Source organism: Microcaecilia unicolor, chromosome 5 (assembly GCF_901765095.1).
Source record: "Microcaecilia unicolor chromosome 5, aMicUni1.1, whole genome shotgun sequence".
NCBI classification, from domain to species: Eukaryota; Metazoa; Chordata; class Amphibia; order Gymnophiona; family Siphonopidae; genus Microcaecilia; species Microcaecilia unicolor.
The window spans coordinates 200,966,457-200,981,911 of record NC_044035.1 but is presented as its reverse complement, the minus strand read 5'-3'; the positions used below and the strand labels follow the sequence as shown (position 1 = coordinate 200,981,911).

At 45.5% G+C, this 15,455-nt stretch overlaps 1 protein-coding gene across 3 annotated transcripts in view; it reads right to left on the bottom strand.

Annotated features, from left to right (window-relative positions):
* The window catches only part of AMFR (autocrine motility factor receptor), a 501,372-nt gene that overhangs the window by 111,395 nt on the left and 374,522 nt on the right, over positions 1–15,455 (bottom strand). For all 3 annotated transcript variants that reach the window (XM_030203707.1, XM_030203708.1, XM_030203706.1), the window contains one exon: positions 830–1,020. In XM_030203707.1, the coding sequence (XP_030059567.1) occupies positions 830–1,020 (191 nt within the window). The remainder of the gene's footprint in view (positions 1–829; positions 1,021–15,455) is intronic.

Here is a 15,455-nt window from a genome sequence, read left to right as displayed (position 1 = left end):
GCCAAAGGACAGATGTACAAATAAGTCTCTCGCACAGGGCTTCATGACTCTCTTGGGTTCTTTTCTGCATTCAAGAATAGAGTTTACAATTAGAGGCCTTATAGTCAAGTCCAAAGCATGGCAAGTAACAGTTGTGAGGGTCAGTCATAAATATGACCACGGAGTCTTCAGTGACATTGGTGAAAAAATAGCCAAAGCAAAATCAAATGGCTTAATTAAAAAAGAACTGGAATGCTCAGGCCTAAGCTGGCCGTTGAAACATGGGGGAGGGGGGAACCTTTATAAAGGCTGAACAAAAAATAAAAGCACTAAAGGGAACAGAAGGGATTTGGTCCTGTGCTACTCACATGAAGGAAAATTGAAAGGCTGGGGAGGCCACAAAAAGAAAAACCACGCTGAACACTAGGGGGGGGGGGGAGGAACCTGTCCTCTCAGCTCCGGGGAAAGATGACTACTGGTTCCACATGACAGAGGCGGGTGACAAGACGCACACGTATGGTCAGGGCTGCCAAAGGCTTCTAAAAAAATGATGTCCCGCTTATCCTCGGAGAATTCCCTTTTACAAGAATTGGAATGAAGGTGCTTAGCTAAACTATCTTGAACTTTTCCCTTACTAGGAATTTGTTCAAGACCCTAAGGTCTGGGATGGGACAGAATCTGTGCTTTCCTTGAGATCTAGAAACACTTGGTTTAAATTTGGTCCATTGTTTATCACAGTCATTAAGCAACAATCTCTGTAAAAACAGGAATATGGTTCAGTAAATCAACTACATATCCACAGAAGGTAATTTAAGATATTAACGAAAACCATAAATTTCCCTTAACTAACCATCAAAGTGGAAGAAGTGGTTGTGGTGGTTAAGCCGAGGTCTGCCTTCTGCTGCTGGCACAGGTGCCTGGTTCTCATCTACATTTTCTCTCTGTTGCTCCTCCCTAGCTCTGTTGTCATCAGCAATGTTGAGAGACATCCTGCAGGTGGGGCATGACGTATCTTGTTCAAGCCAGGAGCGCAGGCAGGAGCTGAAATGGAGACAAGAAAAACTTCCAAATACTTCAACATGTATATTCAAACCTGATTACCTCACTATCTACCTATGCTAGGATGCATATTACCATCAAAACTGGATCTCATTTGTTTCTGGACATACAAATTTCACCTGAATGAATCTGCATGCTAACATGTGGGATAGCAGAAACAGTCTTAATGGCAAAGCATATCAAGCCACTTGTTCACTGGCATTACTTTAAATATTTACTTATAAAACCAAGTTACTTACCTATAGCAGATATTTTCTATGGACAGAAAAGCGAAGTTTCTTACCTGAAGCGGGTGTTCTCCGAGTACAGCAGGCTGTATATTCTCACATGTGGGTGACGTCACGTCGGCCCGGAGGATTTCTAGTAAAATCTAAAAAGTCTCTTCAAACCGCGTTCCGTCGCGCGAGCGATCACACCGCACATGCGCACCTGCACGTCTTCCTGCTCGCCACGCGGACACGCTCCTCCGTTGAATCCAAACGATGAAAGAAATACAACTCCAAAGGGGAGGTGGGAAGGTTTGTGAGATATACAGCCTGCTGTCCTTGGAGAACACCTGCTTCAGGTAAGAAACTTCGCTGTCTCCGAGGACAGCAGGCTGATATACTCACATGTGGGGTATCCCTAGCCCCCAGGCTCACTCAACACAACAAGATGGTCAATTGGACCTCGCAATGGCGAGGGCATAACAGGATTGACCAGAAACAAGAAATTTCTAACTGAGAGTGCAGCCTGGAACAGAATAAAATGGGCCTAGGAGGGTTGGAGTTGGATTCTAAACCCCAAAACAGATTCTGCAGCACCAAACTGCCCAAACCGACTGTCGCGTCGGCTATCCTGCTGAAGGCAGTAGTGAGATTGTGAATGTGTGGACTGATGATCAGTCGCAGCCTTGCAAATCTCTTCAGTAGTGGCTGACCTGAGATGAGTCACTGACGCAAGCCATGGCTCTAACATTATGTTGAGAATTTAAGGGGTCCCAAGCCCCCCCCCCAAGAAGGCTAGAGTGACCTTAATCTGACTCCATCTCTAAATAGCACTATACTGGGGTAATCAGGGGGTTGTGAAGTTCTAAGAGAAATTGCCACTGAGAGAGACGCTAGGTCCAAGGAAAAGGTACCAGCCTTATGACAAACTGGTATCAGATTACAAGCTATACAATGCAGTGAAAGATAGCTGCTGGATGCGACAAAAGCATTTATACTTACAGCCTTTCATTATTAATAGTGAAACCCACAAATCACCATTTGGGATGAGAGTTAATTTACAAATCAGACTTTTAATCAGATACATTCATCAGACAAATTCTGGATTCAGCTGACCGGAGCTCTGCTGCTTCCGAGGCGGAGAAAAGTTCTCCCGAGGGCTTGCATGCACCCTGCTTTATACAATTTGGTCACCATACAAGTCTATGGAGACAGATTTTTTTTCTCTAATATTGCTTAATCTATGAGTCATGCCCTCCGGCCAGGTGCTCTTCCGTTTTAGTATTGCAACTTGTTGTGCAACTTCCCTTTTTGTAATCACTTCCTTAGATACGGACATCCAAACATCAAAACATGAACATCTCCCTAGATACGGACATCCACAACATCAAAACATGAACAAAAACAACTTTTTATGAAGATATCTAAATTTGGATATATTAGGTTCATATCATTTGTGATCTGGGTTAGGATTTTAGCCATCAATTCCTTGATCTTGGCTTTTGCACTGCTTTGAATGTCACAACCAAATTCTAATGAGGCCTAGTCAGTGCCTTTTAGCAGTTTAAGCTGTTTAAGGTATGTAAATTGACCCACCACTATTCCAGTGGATGGATCCCAAGCGGGGACACATATTAACTTACAGGTAAAGCACGTCCTTGCTCAGGCCAGTCATAGATTTTTAAACCTAGCTGGTATTTTTACAGCCTGAGTCCTAAATCTGGCCTTCCACCCTTCCGGTGGGCATCCAGTGAGGGCCTCTTGCTGTAGTATAATTATACATTCCCACTTGTCACCCCCTCTGGAGAGGGGTGACACAAAGCTCGTCAAGCTCGTCATCATCCATTCCAGAAGGTGCAAGCTATCAACGAGAGGGGAGTTTTGCTCTTATGGATTGCTAGCAGATATTATGCAAGACAGAAAACTTCATTCTTAGGTGGTATATTTTTGGGCATATGGAATTCCCTTTATATTACCCCACCCCTTGGGCCTTAATCTTGATGTTACCCCTCTTGAGGTAATAGCAATTTCAGGTGGATCAGGTCTGTCTATGGCTTCTATTATATCTGTTGCATAGCGCATGGGAGGATAATCTAATGTATCTATCTCAGTAGTCCTCGGAAGGAATAGTGGTTTTGATTAAGCATTGTTATGGTGGCTCAACAAATATATGGTTAGTACTCAGATTGCAGGCTGTTTTAGTTGTAGGTATTCAGAATCCTTAAACAGGTCGGAATGCCTAGACCTTACTATTACTCATCATTAGCATCCAATCATGAGCACTAAAAAGTGGATAGCAAGTATGAGGTTGCCTAATACAGCAAAAATGGTGAATCCTAGGAAATTTATATTAACAAAGGTCATACATGGATCGTGACATATGCATAATGACCTGGAAGTATGGGAAGCATTTTATATATTCGTTACCCCACTTGGAGCTCAGTCAAACCTACAGAAAGACATGCAGCTTAAGTAAGCCTACACCAAAGTTAAACAATTGCATATGTGGTTGATACTAACAGGGTTTATACCTACATTATGATATCATAGCCAGTATTAGGGTTTGATGTTACCCTTGTATCTGAGCAATATCAACTTCAATTTTAAATTACATAAACAGAAATAACAGGGAAACTCTTAGAAAAACAATTAGAACAATAAAGGAAATAATAGGAAAATAAAAACAAAACCTTTTCAATATATAGACAGGATTACTGCTAAACTGAAAATAAAACAAAATATGAATCTATAATGTCCATAAACAGCAACAGTAATTCTCAAATTAAGTATCAGTTCTAAAGTCTCTTTCATCGATCATGGTTGAGGCGGTGGAAGCGCTGAAGAATCTAGACGGAGAGCTGGAAGATCTAACAGGGCTGGATATTCAGGCTGGCCTGCTGAAGGAAGTGGCTGGTCTTGAGATGGGTAGGCTGGTAACATCTGGTTCTACGGCTGAGTAAACCCGTATATCTTTCACATGGACCCAAAACTTGTGGTCCAGTAGTTTGCAAGGTGTAAAGATCATTACCACAATCTTGGGGGATCTAACATCATTTGGGCCTGGATAGATCTTGAAGACGTACTTGTGGTGTACAAACTTGGATCTTTCCAAGTCTTTATTCTAGGCATGCACAATCATAATTAGTCCATCAAGAGTCAGAGTTTAGCAAAGGAATAAGCAAAATGACTGTATGCCTGAATGATACATTGCCATATCTTGGTGGGCATAATCAGTGTGAATTGAATAAATGTCAAGAGAAATGAAAGACAATGTAAACATGGAGAAAACAGTGCTAATTAAGTGCAAAAACAATTATGAGCCATGACATGGCCCTCTAAAGTCAGCCCAGCTTGGGTGTAAATGAAGGAAAATGCAATCTGCTAGCCAATTAGATATAGTGTGTTTCCCAACAGCAACTCCCCTCTTGTTGGGATTAAAAGAAATAAACAACTGGGCGGACTGTCTGTGGGGGCTTGTCCGCTCCACGTAAAAGGCCAATGCTCTTTTGCAGTCCAAAGTGTGCAGCTTGCTTTCGCCAGGACTTGTATGAGGACGGGGAAAAAATGTTGGCAACACAATTGACTGGTTCAGATGGAACTCCGACACCACCTTTGGCAGGAACTTAGGGTGCGTGTGGAGGACTACTCTGTTTTGATGAAATTTAAGGTAAGGAGCATGAACCACTAGGGCCTGAAGCTCACTGACCCTACGAGCTGAAGTAACCGCCACCAAGAAAATGACCTTCCAGGTCAAGTACTTCAGATGGCAGGAATTCAGTGGCTCGAAAGGGGGTTTCATCAGCTGGATGAGAACGACATTGAGATCCCATGACACCGGTGGAGGTTTGACAGGGGGCTTTGACAAAAGCAAACCTCTCATGAAGCGAACTAAAGGCTGTCCAGAGATAGGCTGACCTTCTACACGTTGTGGTAAGCACTAATCACACTAAGGTGAACTCTTACGGAGTTGGTCTTGAGACCAGACTCTGATAAATGTAGAAGGTATTCAAGCAAGGTCTGTGTAGGATATGAAAAGGGATCTAGGGCCCTGCTGTCACACCAGATGGCAAACCTCTTCCATTTAAAAGAGTAACATCTTTTAGTAGAATCTTTCCTGGAAGCAAGCAAGACTCGGGAGACACCCTCAGAAAGACCCAAGGAAGCGAACTCTACGCCCTCAACATCCAGGCCATGAGAGCCAGAGACTGAAGGTTGGGATGCAGAAGCGCCCTCTCATTTTGAGTGATGAGGGATGGAAAACACTCCAATCTCCATGGTTCTTCGGAGGACAACTCCAGAAGAAGAGGGAACTAGATCTGACGGGGCCAAAAAGGCGCAATCAGAATCATGGTTCCGCGGTCTTGCCTGAGTTTCAGCAAAGTCTTCCCCACCAAAGGTATGGGAGGATACGCGTACAGAAGGCCTGTCCCCCAATGGAGAAAGGCATCCGACGCTAGCCTGCCGTGGGCCTGTAGTCTGGAACAGAACTGAGGGACCTTGTGATTGAATTGAGTGGCAAAAAGATCCACCGAGGGGGTGCCCCACGCTCGGAAGATCTTCCTGGTGACAGCCATGTTGAGTGACCACTCGTGAGGTTACATTATCCTGCTCAATCTGTCGTCCAGGCTGTTGTTTACGCCAGCCTGATATACGGCTTGGAGACATGCCGTGTTGACGAGCCCAACGCCACAGCTGCACGGCCTCATGACACAAAGGGCGAGATCCAGTGCCCCCTTGCTTGTTTGTGTACTACATTGCAACCTGATTGTCTGGTTTGAATCAGAATAATTTGGTTGGATAACTGATCTCCGAAAGCCTTTAGAGCGTTTCAGATCACTCGCAACTCCAGGAGGTTGATCTGTAGACGCTTTTCCTGAAGGGACCAAGCTCCTTGAGTGTGAAGCCCATCTACATGCGCTCCCCACCCTAGGAGGGATGCAGCCATCGTCAGCACTTTTTGTGGCTGAGGAATTTGAAATGGGCGTCCCAAAACCAGATTGGATCGAATTGTCCACCACTGAAGTGAATTCCGAAAGTCGATGGACAGCTGGATCACATCTTCTAGATTCCCTGCAGCTTGAAACCACTGGGAAGCTAGGGTCCACTGAGCCGATCTCATGTGAAGACGTGCCATGGGAGTTACATGAACTGTGGAAGCCATGTGCTCCAGAAGTCTCAACATCTGCCGAGCCGTGATCTGCTGAGACGCTTGAACCCTGGAGGCTAGAGACAGAAGATTGTCCGCTCTTGGCTCGGGAAGGTAGGCACAAGCTGTCTTCGTACACAACAGAGCCCCAATAAATTCCAATTTTTGAAATGGGTTGAGATGGGACTTTGGCTAATTGATGACAAACCCTAGAAGCTCCAGCAGTTGAATAGTCATCCGCAAGGACTGTAAAGCTCCTGCCTGGGAGGTGCTCTTCACCAGCCAATCGTCGAGATAAGGGAACACATGCACTCCCAGTCTGCATAGCGACACTGCAACGACCGCCAGGCAGACGCCAAGCCAAAGGGCAGCACACAGTACTGAAAGTGCTGCGTTCCCAACCGAAACTGTAGATACTTTCTGTAAGCTGGAAGTATCGAAATGTGGGTATAAGCATCCTTTAAAGTCCAGAGAGCATAGCCAATTGTTTTCCTGAATCATGGGGAGAAGGGTGCCCAGGGAAAGCATCCTGAACTTTTCTCGAACCGGATATTTGTTCAGGCCCCTTAGGTCTAGGATGGGACGCATCCCCCCTGTTTTCTTTTCCACAAGGAAGTACCTGGAATAGAATCCCAGCCCTTCTTGCTCTGGTGGAATGGGCTCGACCGCATTGGCGCTGAGAAGGGCGGAGAGTTCCTCTGCAAGTACCTGCTTGTGTTGGGAGCTGAAGGACTGAGCTCCCGGTGGGCAATTTGGAGGCTTGGTTTCCAGATTGAGGGTGTATCCTAACCGGACTATTTGAAGAACCCACCGGTCGGAGGTTATCAGAGGCCACCTTTGGTGAAAAACTTTTAACCTCCCCCCCGACAGGCAAGTCGTCAGGCACGGACACATTTATGGTGGCTATGCTCAACTGGAGCCAGTCAAAAACCCGTCCCTGGTTTTTGCTGGGGAGCTGCAAGGGCCTGCTTGGGCGCACGCTGTTGACGAGAATGAGTGTGCTGTGGCAGAGCCTAAACCGGCTGTCGAGAAGTAGGAGTGTACTTACGGCCCCTAGAGGCGTAAGGTGCATTTTTCTTCCCTTTAAAAAACTTCCTAGAAGAGGAAGCGGATGTAGAAGGCACCCGGCGGGAGAGAGAGTCCATAGCGTTATCACGCTAATAGAGGTGATCAATCAACTCTTCGACTTTCTCACCAAAAAGATGATCCCCCTGGCAAGGGATATCTGCAATTTTCTGCTGAGTTCTCTCCTCCAGGTTAGAGGCACGCAGCCATGAGAGTCTGCGCATCACTATACCCATAGCAGAAAATCTAGATGTCACATCGCAAGTGTCGTAAATGCCCCTGGACAGGAACTTGCGACACGCCTTCTGCTGCCTGACCACTTGGCAAAAAGGCTTGGCCTGCTCCGGTGGGAGTGCATCAACCAAACACTCAAGCTGCCGCACTGAGTTCCGCAAATGAATGCTCGTAAAGAGCTGGTAGGACTGGATTTTGGAAGCAAGCATGCCAGCCTTATACGCCTTCCTCCCAAAAGAATCCAAGGTTCTATGTTCTCGCCCCGGGGGCGCCGAGGCAAAGTTCCTATAACTCTTAGCTCTTCTGAGAGCGGAATCCACCACCATGGAATTGTGAGGCAACTGAGGCCGGACGAAACTGGGTTCCCCGTGGATCCGATACTGGGATTCAGCCTTTTTGGGAATAGTTGGACAAGAAAGAGGCTTCTCCCAGTTCCTCATCAGCACTTCCCTGAGTGTATCATGAAAAGGAGCTGTGGTAGAAGACTTAGGTGGAGATGGATAATCCAAGACCTCGAGCATCTTGGCCCTGGGCTCATCCACAGTCTCCACAGGGAAGGGAATGGCCTCAGACATTTCTCGCATAAAAGATGAAAAAGACAAACTCTCCGGAGGGGAGAGCTGTCTCTGAGGTGAGGGGGTCGAATCAGACGGAAGACCTAGAGAACCCTCAGCAGAGAAAACTCCATGATCCCTATCTTCATCAGATGAGCCATCATTGGATGGGGCTAACAACTCAGAAAGAGCAGCCTGGATCCGAGCCCGTCTCGACATAGAGGTGCGGTGACCTCGATGACGGTGTCGAGAAGTCGACTCCCCAGGAGACTCCGGTGAAGCTTCCTCCACCGAAGGCAATGGAGAGTCGACCCGGGAGACAACCAACCCCGATACTGGAAGCGGTACCGGAGAAGGAGACCTCACCACCGGCAAAAGGCACAGTGCCGCAGGAGCCTCCGGCACCATCGGTACCGGTACCAGATGCAAATGTGCAGCACCGCTTCCATGAAATCTGAAAAAATTACTACTACTACTACTAACTAACATTTCTAAAGCGCTACTAGGGTTACGCAGCGCTGTACAATTTAAACATAGAAGGACAGTCCCTGCTCAAAGAGCTTACAATCTAAAAGACAAGAGAACAATCTAAAGACAAGTGAACAATCTAGAGGACGAGTGAACAGTTAATCTGATAGGGTGGATAGATTGGGGCATTCTATATTTCTCGAGCGGTTAGGCGCCGAAGGCAGCATTGAAGAGGTGAGTTTTAAGCAGAGATTTGAAGATGGGTAGGGAGGGGGCATGGCGTATGGGTAAAGGAAGATTGTTCCTTGATACGCTCATCTACAGAAGCTGTCAGGGGAAGGCTGCGGTGCCGGTGTGGTCATCGAGGCATTCGGTACCCGAGAAGCGTCGGTGCCGAGAGGATCACTCTCCCTCTGTTATGGAGGTATTGACGCGCAGGTCATCTGGCAGCCCGGTACCGGCTCCTCAGCCTCTGCAGATTCTGCCTCCGACGACCACACCGGCACCGCAGCCTTCCCCCGACAGCTTCTGTAGATGAGCTCGCGGTACTGTGTCGAGGAGAACGATGACGGTGCTTCTTGGCCTTCACCCGGCGCCCATCATCGAGACTCCTCGGTACCAGTAAGGAAGACGTGGAATCCACACGCTTCCTCGGGGCCGGGTCCAATAGAGGTTGGTCCCGGGGGGCCTGCAAAGCAGGAGGCGCCGAGGCAGGTGGAGACCCGCTCGATGCATCACTGCTCCCAGCGTGCATCGGTCTCTTGGCAGCCGGTACCTGGTCTCCCAATGCCAACGCTGCCCTCGACGTCGACGGTACCGATGTCGACGCCGACGTCCTGGATCCAAAAAGTTTTTCTCTTTGGGCCTCTCGAGAAAGTTGAGTGCACTTTTTCATTTTCAGGCACAACTTACAACTTTCCGGACGATGGTCGGGCCCAAGGCACTGAAGGCACCAGGAGTGCGGATCAGTGCCAGAGATGGTCCCGGTTGCAGCGGACGCAAGGCTTGAAGCCGCTGGGCGTCTTCGATGACATCGCAGGAAAAATTGCCTCCGCAAAATCAAAGGACACGATTGTGTCAGAAAAAAGAGACAGAAAAAGAGGGGAAAAACAATACCCGACCGAGCGACCTAAGAACGGTCGCATGAAAAAAGAAAGGAAACTTAGAAACGAGACACTACAAAAGTAAAGGTTTTTTTTTTCCTGTTTTTAAACAATACCCGAAGGGTAAAACAAACTGGAAGCGAACTTTACTCCGAAGGCCTGAAGAAAATGCGAAGCGCTACCGAACTCCGTGTCTCCTCAGACGCGGAAAAAGAACTGAGGAGCATGTCCGCGCGGGAAGACGTGTGCGCGCATGTGCGGTGCGATCACTCGCACAACGGAACATGGTTTGAAGAGACTTTTTAGATTTTACTAGAAAATCCTCCGGCCCGACGTGACGTCACCCACATGTGAGTATATCAGCCTGCTTGTCCTCGGAGAAAATACAGTTCTTCAGAAGTAGTTGACATTGACCTATGGCTGCTCAGGTAAGCCTCTTCAGCTTAGAAAAAAAAATCGTTCTGGAAGCCTTTAAGAGATATAGCCACACATAAACACACAATGTCCTGCTTCCAACTGTCACATGAGAACTCATCTGCTTTTAAAAGTAAGTTTTGTTGTTGGTGCTTGGGAAGTATGTGAAAATTTTGTATCTTGCCGTTGATAGTAGAGAACACGTGCTAAAAAAGTAAGTAACTTGGTTTTCTTCAAGGAAAGGGATTTGGATTTAGCTCATGGCAAGTTACATTCAAGTACATCAGGTTATTTCCCTGTCCTTGGAAGGTTCACTATGTTTGTATCTGAGACAATGGAAGATTAAGTGAGTTGTCGAAGGCCACAGGGAGTGGCAGTGGGATTTGAACCTGGCTTCCCTGGTACTCAACCTGCTCATCTGACTGCTAAGCTACTCCTCCACTCTGAGACAACCAAGATATGAAGTCCTATGACAATTGAGGCTGCCCTCAACAAAAAAATACATGAAAAAGTGCTGCCAACAGACAGAAACCAAAATGGATTTTGGCATCACTAGGCCTCTTCTAGAACTTATATATAATTTTTTAAGCAAGGACAGCCTTGAAAAGAAAATTGGCCCCAAGTGGAATACAATTAGATGCTAAACCTCAAAGAGATTCTGGAGAACAGACTGACCAAACCTACTGGTGCAACAGGAATCCTTATGTCCATAGAACATAGCCAGTCTCCTTTTTGACAATAGGCCATCAAGGTGCCTGGAGAAAACATCCTGACCATTTCTTGAACTAGGAATCTGTTCAAGGTTCTTAGGTGTAGGATGTTAAATCCTTTCCCTGTTTGATCATGCCATTCTTGGTGGAACATCAATGACTAGAAACTATAAAGGGTCAATGGTTTACATAAAATAACAGCTTCCCTCCTACTGGAAGGTTGTCCAGCAGAGATACTGGAACCCTGGTTATATTCATGAGGACACAGTCAAAACCCCATACTGTAGGATGGGACTTTTGGGATTTTTCCTATCTGGGATAAGAGAGATTGCTGCTGAGTTTTGTGTACCTTTAAAAGAAGATGATCCTAAAGACTGCAACAGGGAGGGGGGGGGGGAGGTGTTGGAAGGGGTGAGAGTAGAGGGGGGAGGAGCATAGGGGGAGAACCTGTAAAAAAGTACTGGAGAGGCAATTAGAAAGACCAGAAGACGGTGAGACCTTTGCTGTTGTGTGCAGTGTAATGAGCTTTGTTGTTGGAAGCATTAAGATTGCAGTGTTAGATAACTACGCAGAGTCATCTGTATGTTAATGATGTTTTATGATTTCTCCAATAAAAATTATTGAACCATAAAAGATGATCTTCCTTTGCTGTCTCTCCCTCCACCCCCCCCCCCCCAAAAAAAAAAAAAAAAAACACACTTGGAAGAGGAGGCAGCTGGGTCAGAGATATACAGACAGCAGGATTTGTGTATCTTTAATATGAGAAGCTGCCTCCTTTATCTTATCCGCCAAAAAGATTCTCTCTATGGAAAAGCACTTCAGCGAGCCTTTCCTGGACATCATAACAAAGATCTGATGCCCACAACCATGAGAATAAGGAAACTCAAATACCCATAGCAGAGATCCTCAATGAAATCTCTAAAGCATCAAATGTCAACCAGTGACCACAGTTCACCAAACTTGCCCCAGTGGAGAGAGTTGGCGAACTCCTCAGGCTTATGAAGAAACAGTACTCTGATTCAGTAAACAGTTTGAGGTTCCTACAAAGGATATGCATTTCTGAAAATATATATTATGAGTCCCTGGGCATACTGCAAAACACAAATAGCATCGTTAACAGTGTTGTAGGATTTGGAGTATTTGTTTACTTGAGCGATCTCTTCCAGTGGAATTAAAGATGTTTGTTTCTTCCAAAAAATATTATTTTCACAATTATTTATTTATTAATTTTCAATTATAAACTATCAAGAATAACTTGAATGGAAACAGAGTATCGATTCTTACCTCAGAAGTAATATAAACATAGGAAAACATTATTACAATATTACATAATACAGGAAATATAGGAGGGAGGAGAAGAAAAAGACCTCTTGTCAGAGAACACACAGAAGCTCTAATAAAAGGAAAATGAAAAAATCTGCACAGAAACTTAACAGGTAGTATCACACAATACTGGAGGTGGAATATCCATTTACTGTACCTATGAAGGAGTAATAGTGACCACTAGATTAGATGAAGATTCCTTGCAATCAATGCAATTCTTCAATTGCTTCAGGTCAGAAAAGATATAATTATTACCCTAATACAACATTTACAGGGAAACAGTAGGAAAAATGTAGACCCCCCCCCCCCCCCAATGCAAACGCCTGCGATCTTAAGACTAAAATAAGCCTTACATCTTGCCTGTGCGGCATGGGAGGAATCAGGAAATATAAAGATTCTATGACCCAGAAACAAATCATCCTTATGACGAAAATAAAATCTCAAAACTCAGTTACAGTCAAGCTCAATATTAAAGTTGCTTGGGAAAGCACCTCTTGCTGTGAGCTTTCAAGTAAGTCAGTCAATTCCAAACTGTCCTCCGAAACATCTGCTGGTTCCCACATGGTATATAATAAGCCCTTGAGACAGAAGGCATAGTGTTTGCTGTAAATTATAACACTTCTCTTAGATACTTTTTGACCATCTCTACTGGTGACAATAGAGGAGATTTGGGGAAATCCACAAATCTTAAATGCCTCAACTGATTCTCAATGGACTCCAATTTGCCATGGATCAAGATTAAGAATTTGTCCTTAATAAGTAAGGGCTCTCTGAATAGTGCAACTCTCTAAATTGCTTTTCTAAGCCCCCCCCCCCCAAAAAAAAAAAAAGTAGCAGCAGATTGACAACCCCTCCTTAATTTCCATCACCTGGGATTGCAGCAGTTCAACTTTCTCACCAAACTTGTCCAATCGAAATGACAATGAATTCTCCAATCTTCCAATGGCCACCAGAACTTCTCTCCGACATTCTCCTGACACACCGGCCAAGATCTCTTCAGGCTTGCAACCAGCATTGATGGATTTCTGGTCACCTGCAAAAGAAACAACACTTCCAAGGGTAACAGGCAACCCAGGCAGCACGGGTTCAATAACTGAAGCTACTCCCAACATTGAGGATATCCCACTCTCCGAACACAGAGCTCCAACACTATCTGACGGAACTTCAGTTCGACAAAACTCGGTGGCTGCTTCACCTCTGTGTTTCAGGGGCATACAGCGTTCCTTGGGTCTGAAAGAGTAATCACTTCCTTCAGCATGCACAAGCTCTCCTGGGCAGTGTGCTACAACCAGGGTTTCCTCCATCGTGAGAACCACAAATTGGTCCAAGGTCAATTGTCCAGGAGGGGCACCAGCACCATCCTCAGCAGGAAAGGTACATGCCTTGCCTTTCTGTTTCCCCATCGGATATGGCTCCACAGAAAATTGCCAAGACCAATGGAGCTCACACTACCGCGTCTGCTCCCACTGCCATCTTCACTCCGCCTCCATGTTTTTGAGGAGATTTTTAGACCTATGATTGATAATTGAGCTATATTTACTGTAATACTTGATGTCACATTCTGTAAGATCTTTTCTTCCTTTTTACCCAATTAATTTTTGGCATCTTTATCATGGATACTTTTGTTTTCATTTTCAAATTGATTGAGAGCTGATTCAGCTAACAATGGTGTGGGAGTTGCTAATTTTTGAATCTGAAAGCCTTCTGAACTTTATATGTAGAGTCACAAATGGTGTCTGCCTTAGACATTGCTCTAATGAGATCTGTGAAGAAGTCACCTTCTGAGGGGAACTTTTCCCTTTCATGTCGCTTTCGGCACCTAACCAATGTACCTCTATCCAGGAAATCTAGACTGCCTCAATCTTGATTGACTGCACTTTTTGTCCTTTAGAATGTAAGCTCCTTTGAGTAGGGACTGTCCTTCTTTGTTAATTGTACAGCGCTGCACAACCCTGGTAGCGCTTTAGAAATGTTAAATAGTAGTAGTAATAGTAGTAGTCATGAGGTGGCAGAATGGCACCTGAAGTAAGCCACTGGCGTCCACATCTTCAAAGAACAATGCAGGCTCATATTATTCAGAACTCCGGGAATGTTCCAATTCAGATCTAGAAAAAAATACTCAAATGGAGAGGTCTTAGTGAGTCTGGCTAGATCCCAATACCTACAGTGAAGGTGTACAGACACTTGTGTTCATCTTAATCCCAGAAAAGTTTCCATTTCTAAAGCATAGGAAATGGGTACCACTGCAGATGACGGTAATTCTGATGACTTTCAAGACCACAAAATTGATGAATTGCCTCCAGTGAGAGGGTGGGTCTCAAGGATCAGTTGCAGAATCCTGTGCTCCAACATCAAAGCAAAAGCTACTACATTAACAGATCTGAATGGGCACCTCAGTCTTGCCGTTGAGCTAGATGTTGACAGTGGCAGTCTTTTAGGAAAAGTAGCAGCAGCAGTTATTGTCCTCTTGAGTCACCAGAAGAATATTAGTAACCTGCTCTCAGGTCTTTGGAGGCTAGTGTAACCACTCTGACATTGAAGAGGTTAAATGGACTTCAGTGGACACCAGTACCTTGGTGATTTGCTGATGCCTCTGGGCCTCTGCCTGGTGCTTCACAGTGAGAGATCTCTGTGTCAATGAAGAAGATAAATCCCTGTGCTGCCTAGGAGGAGGAAGGTCTTCTAAAAGGAGAGCATCACCCTGTAACCAGTACCAACCCACGAGGGGATGCTACATCCTCTTGCACCAAGGATGTGTCTCCAGGAGCTTCTGCCCAGTAGGGAAGGGATAGGATGGCTTTTGTAGTTGGTGATTCAATTATTAGGCATGTAGATAGCTGGGTGGCGGTAGACATGAGGATCACCTGGTCACTTGCCCACCTGGTGCAAAGATAGTGGACCTCACGCGTCACCTAAATATAATTTTAGATGGTGCCGGGGAGAAGCCAGCTGTCTTGGTACATGTGGGTACAAATGACATAGGAAAATGTGGGAGGGAGGTTCTGGAAGCCAAATTTAGGCTCTTAGGTAGAAAGCTCAAATACAGAACCTCTAGGGTAGCATTTTCCGAACTGATCCCCGGTAACACACACAGGGCCCGAGAGACAGCAAAGTTCTGGGGTCTCAATGTGTGGATGAGGCGATGGATAAAAGTTGAAGTATAATAAGTTTCTGTCCTAGCATTGATATTATGT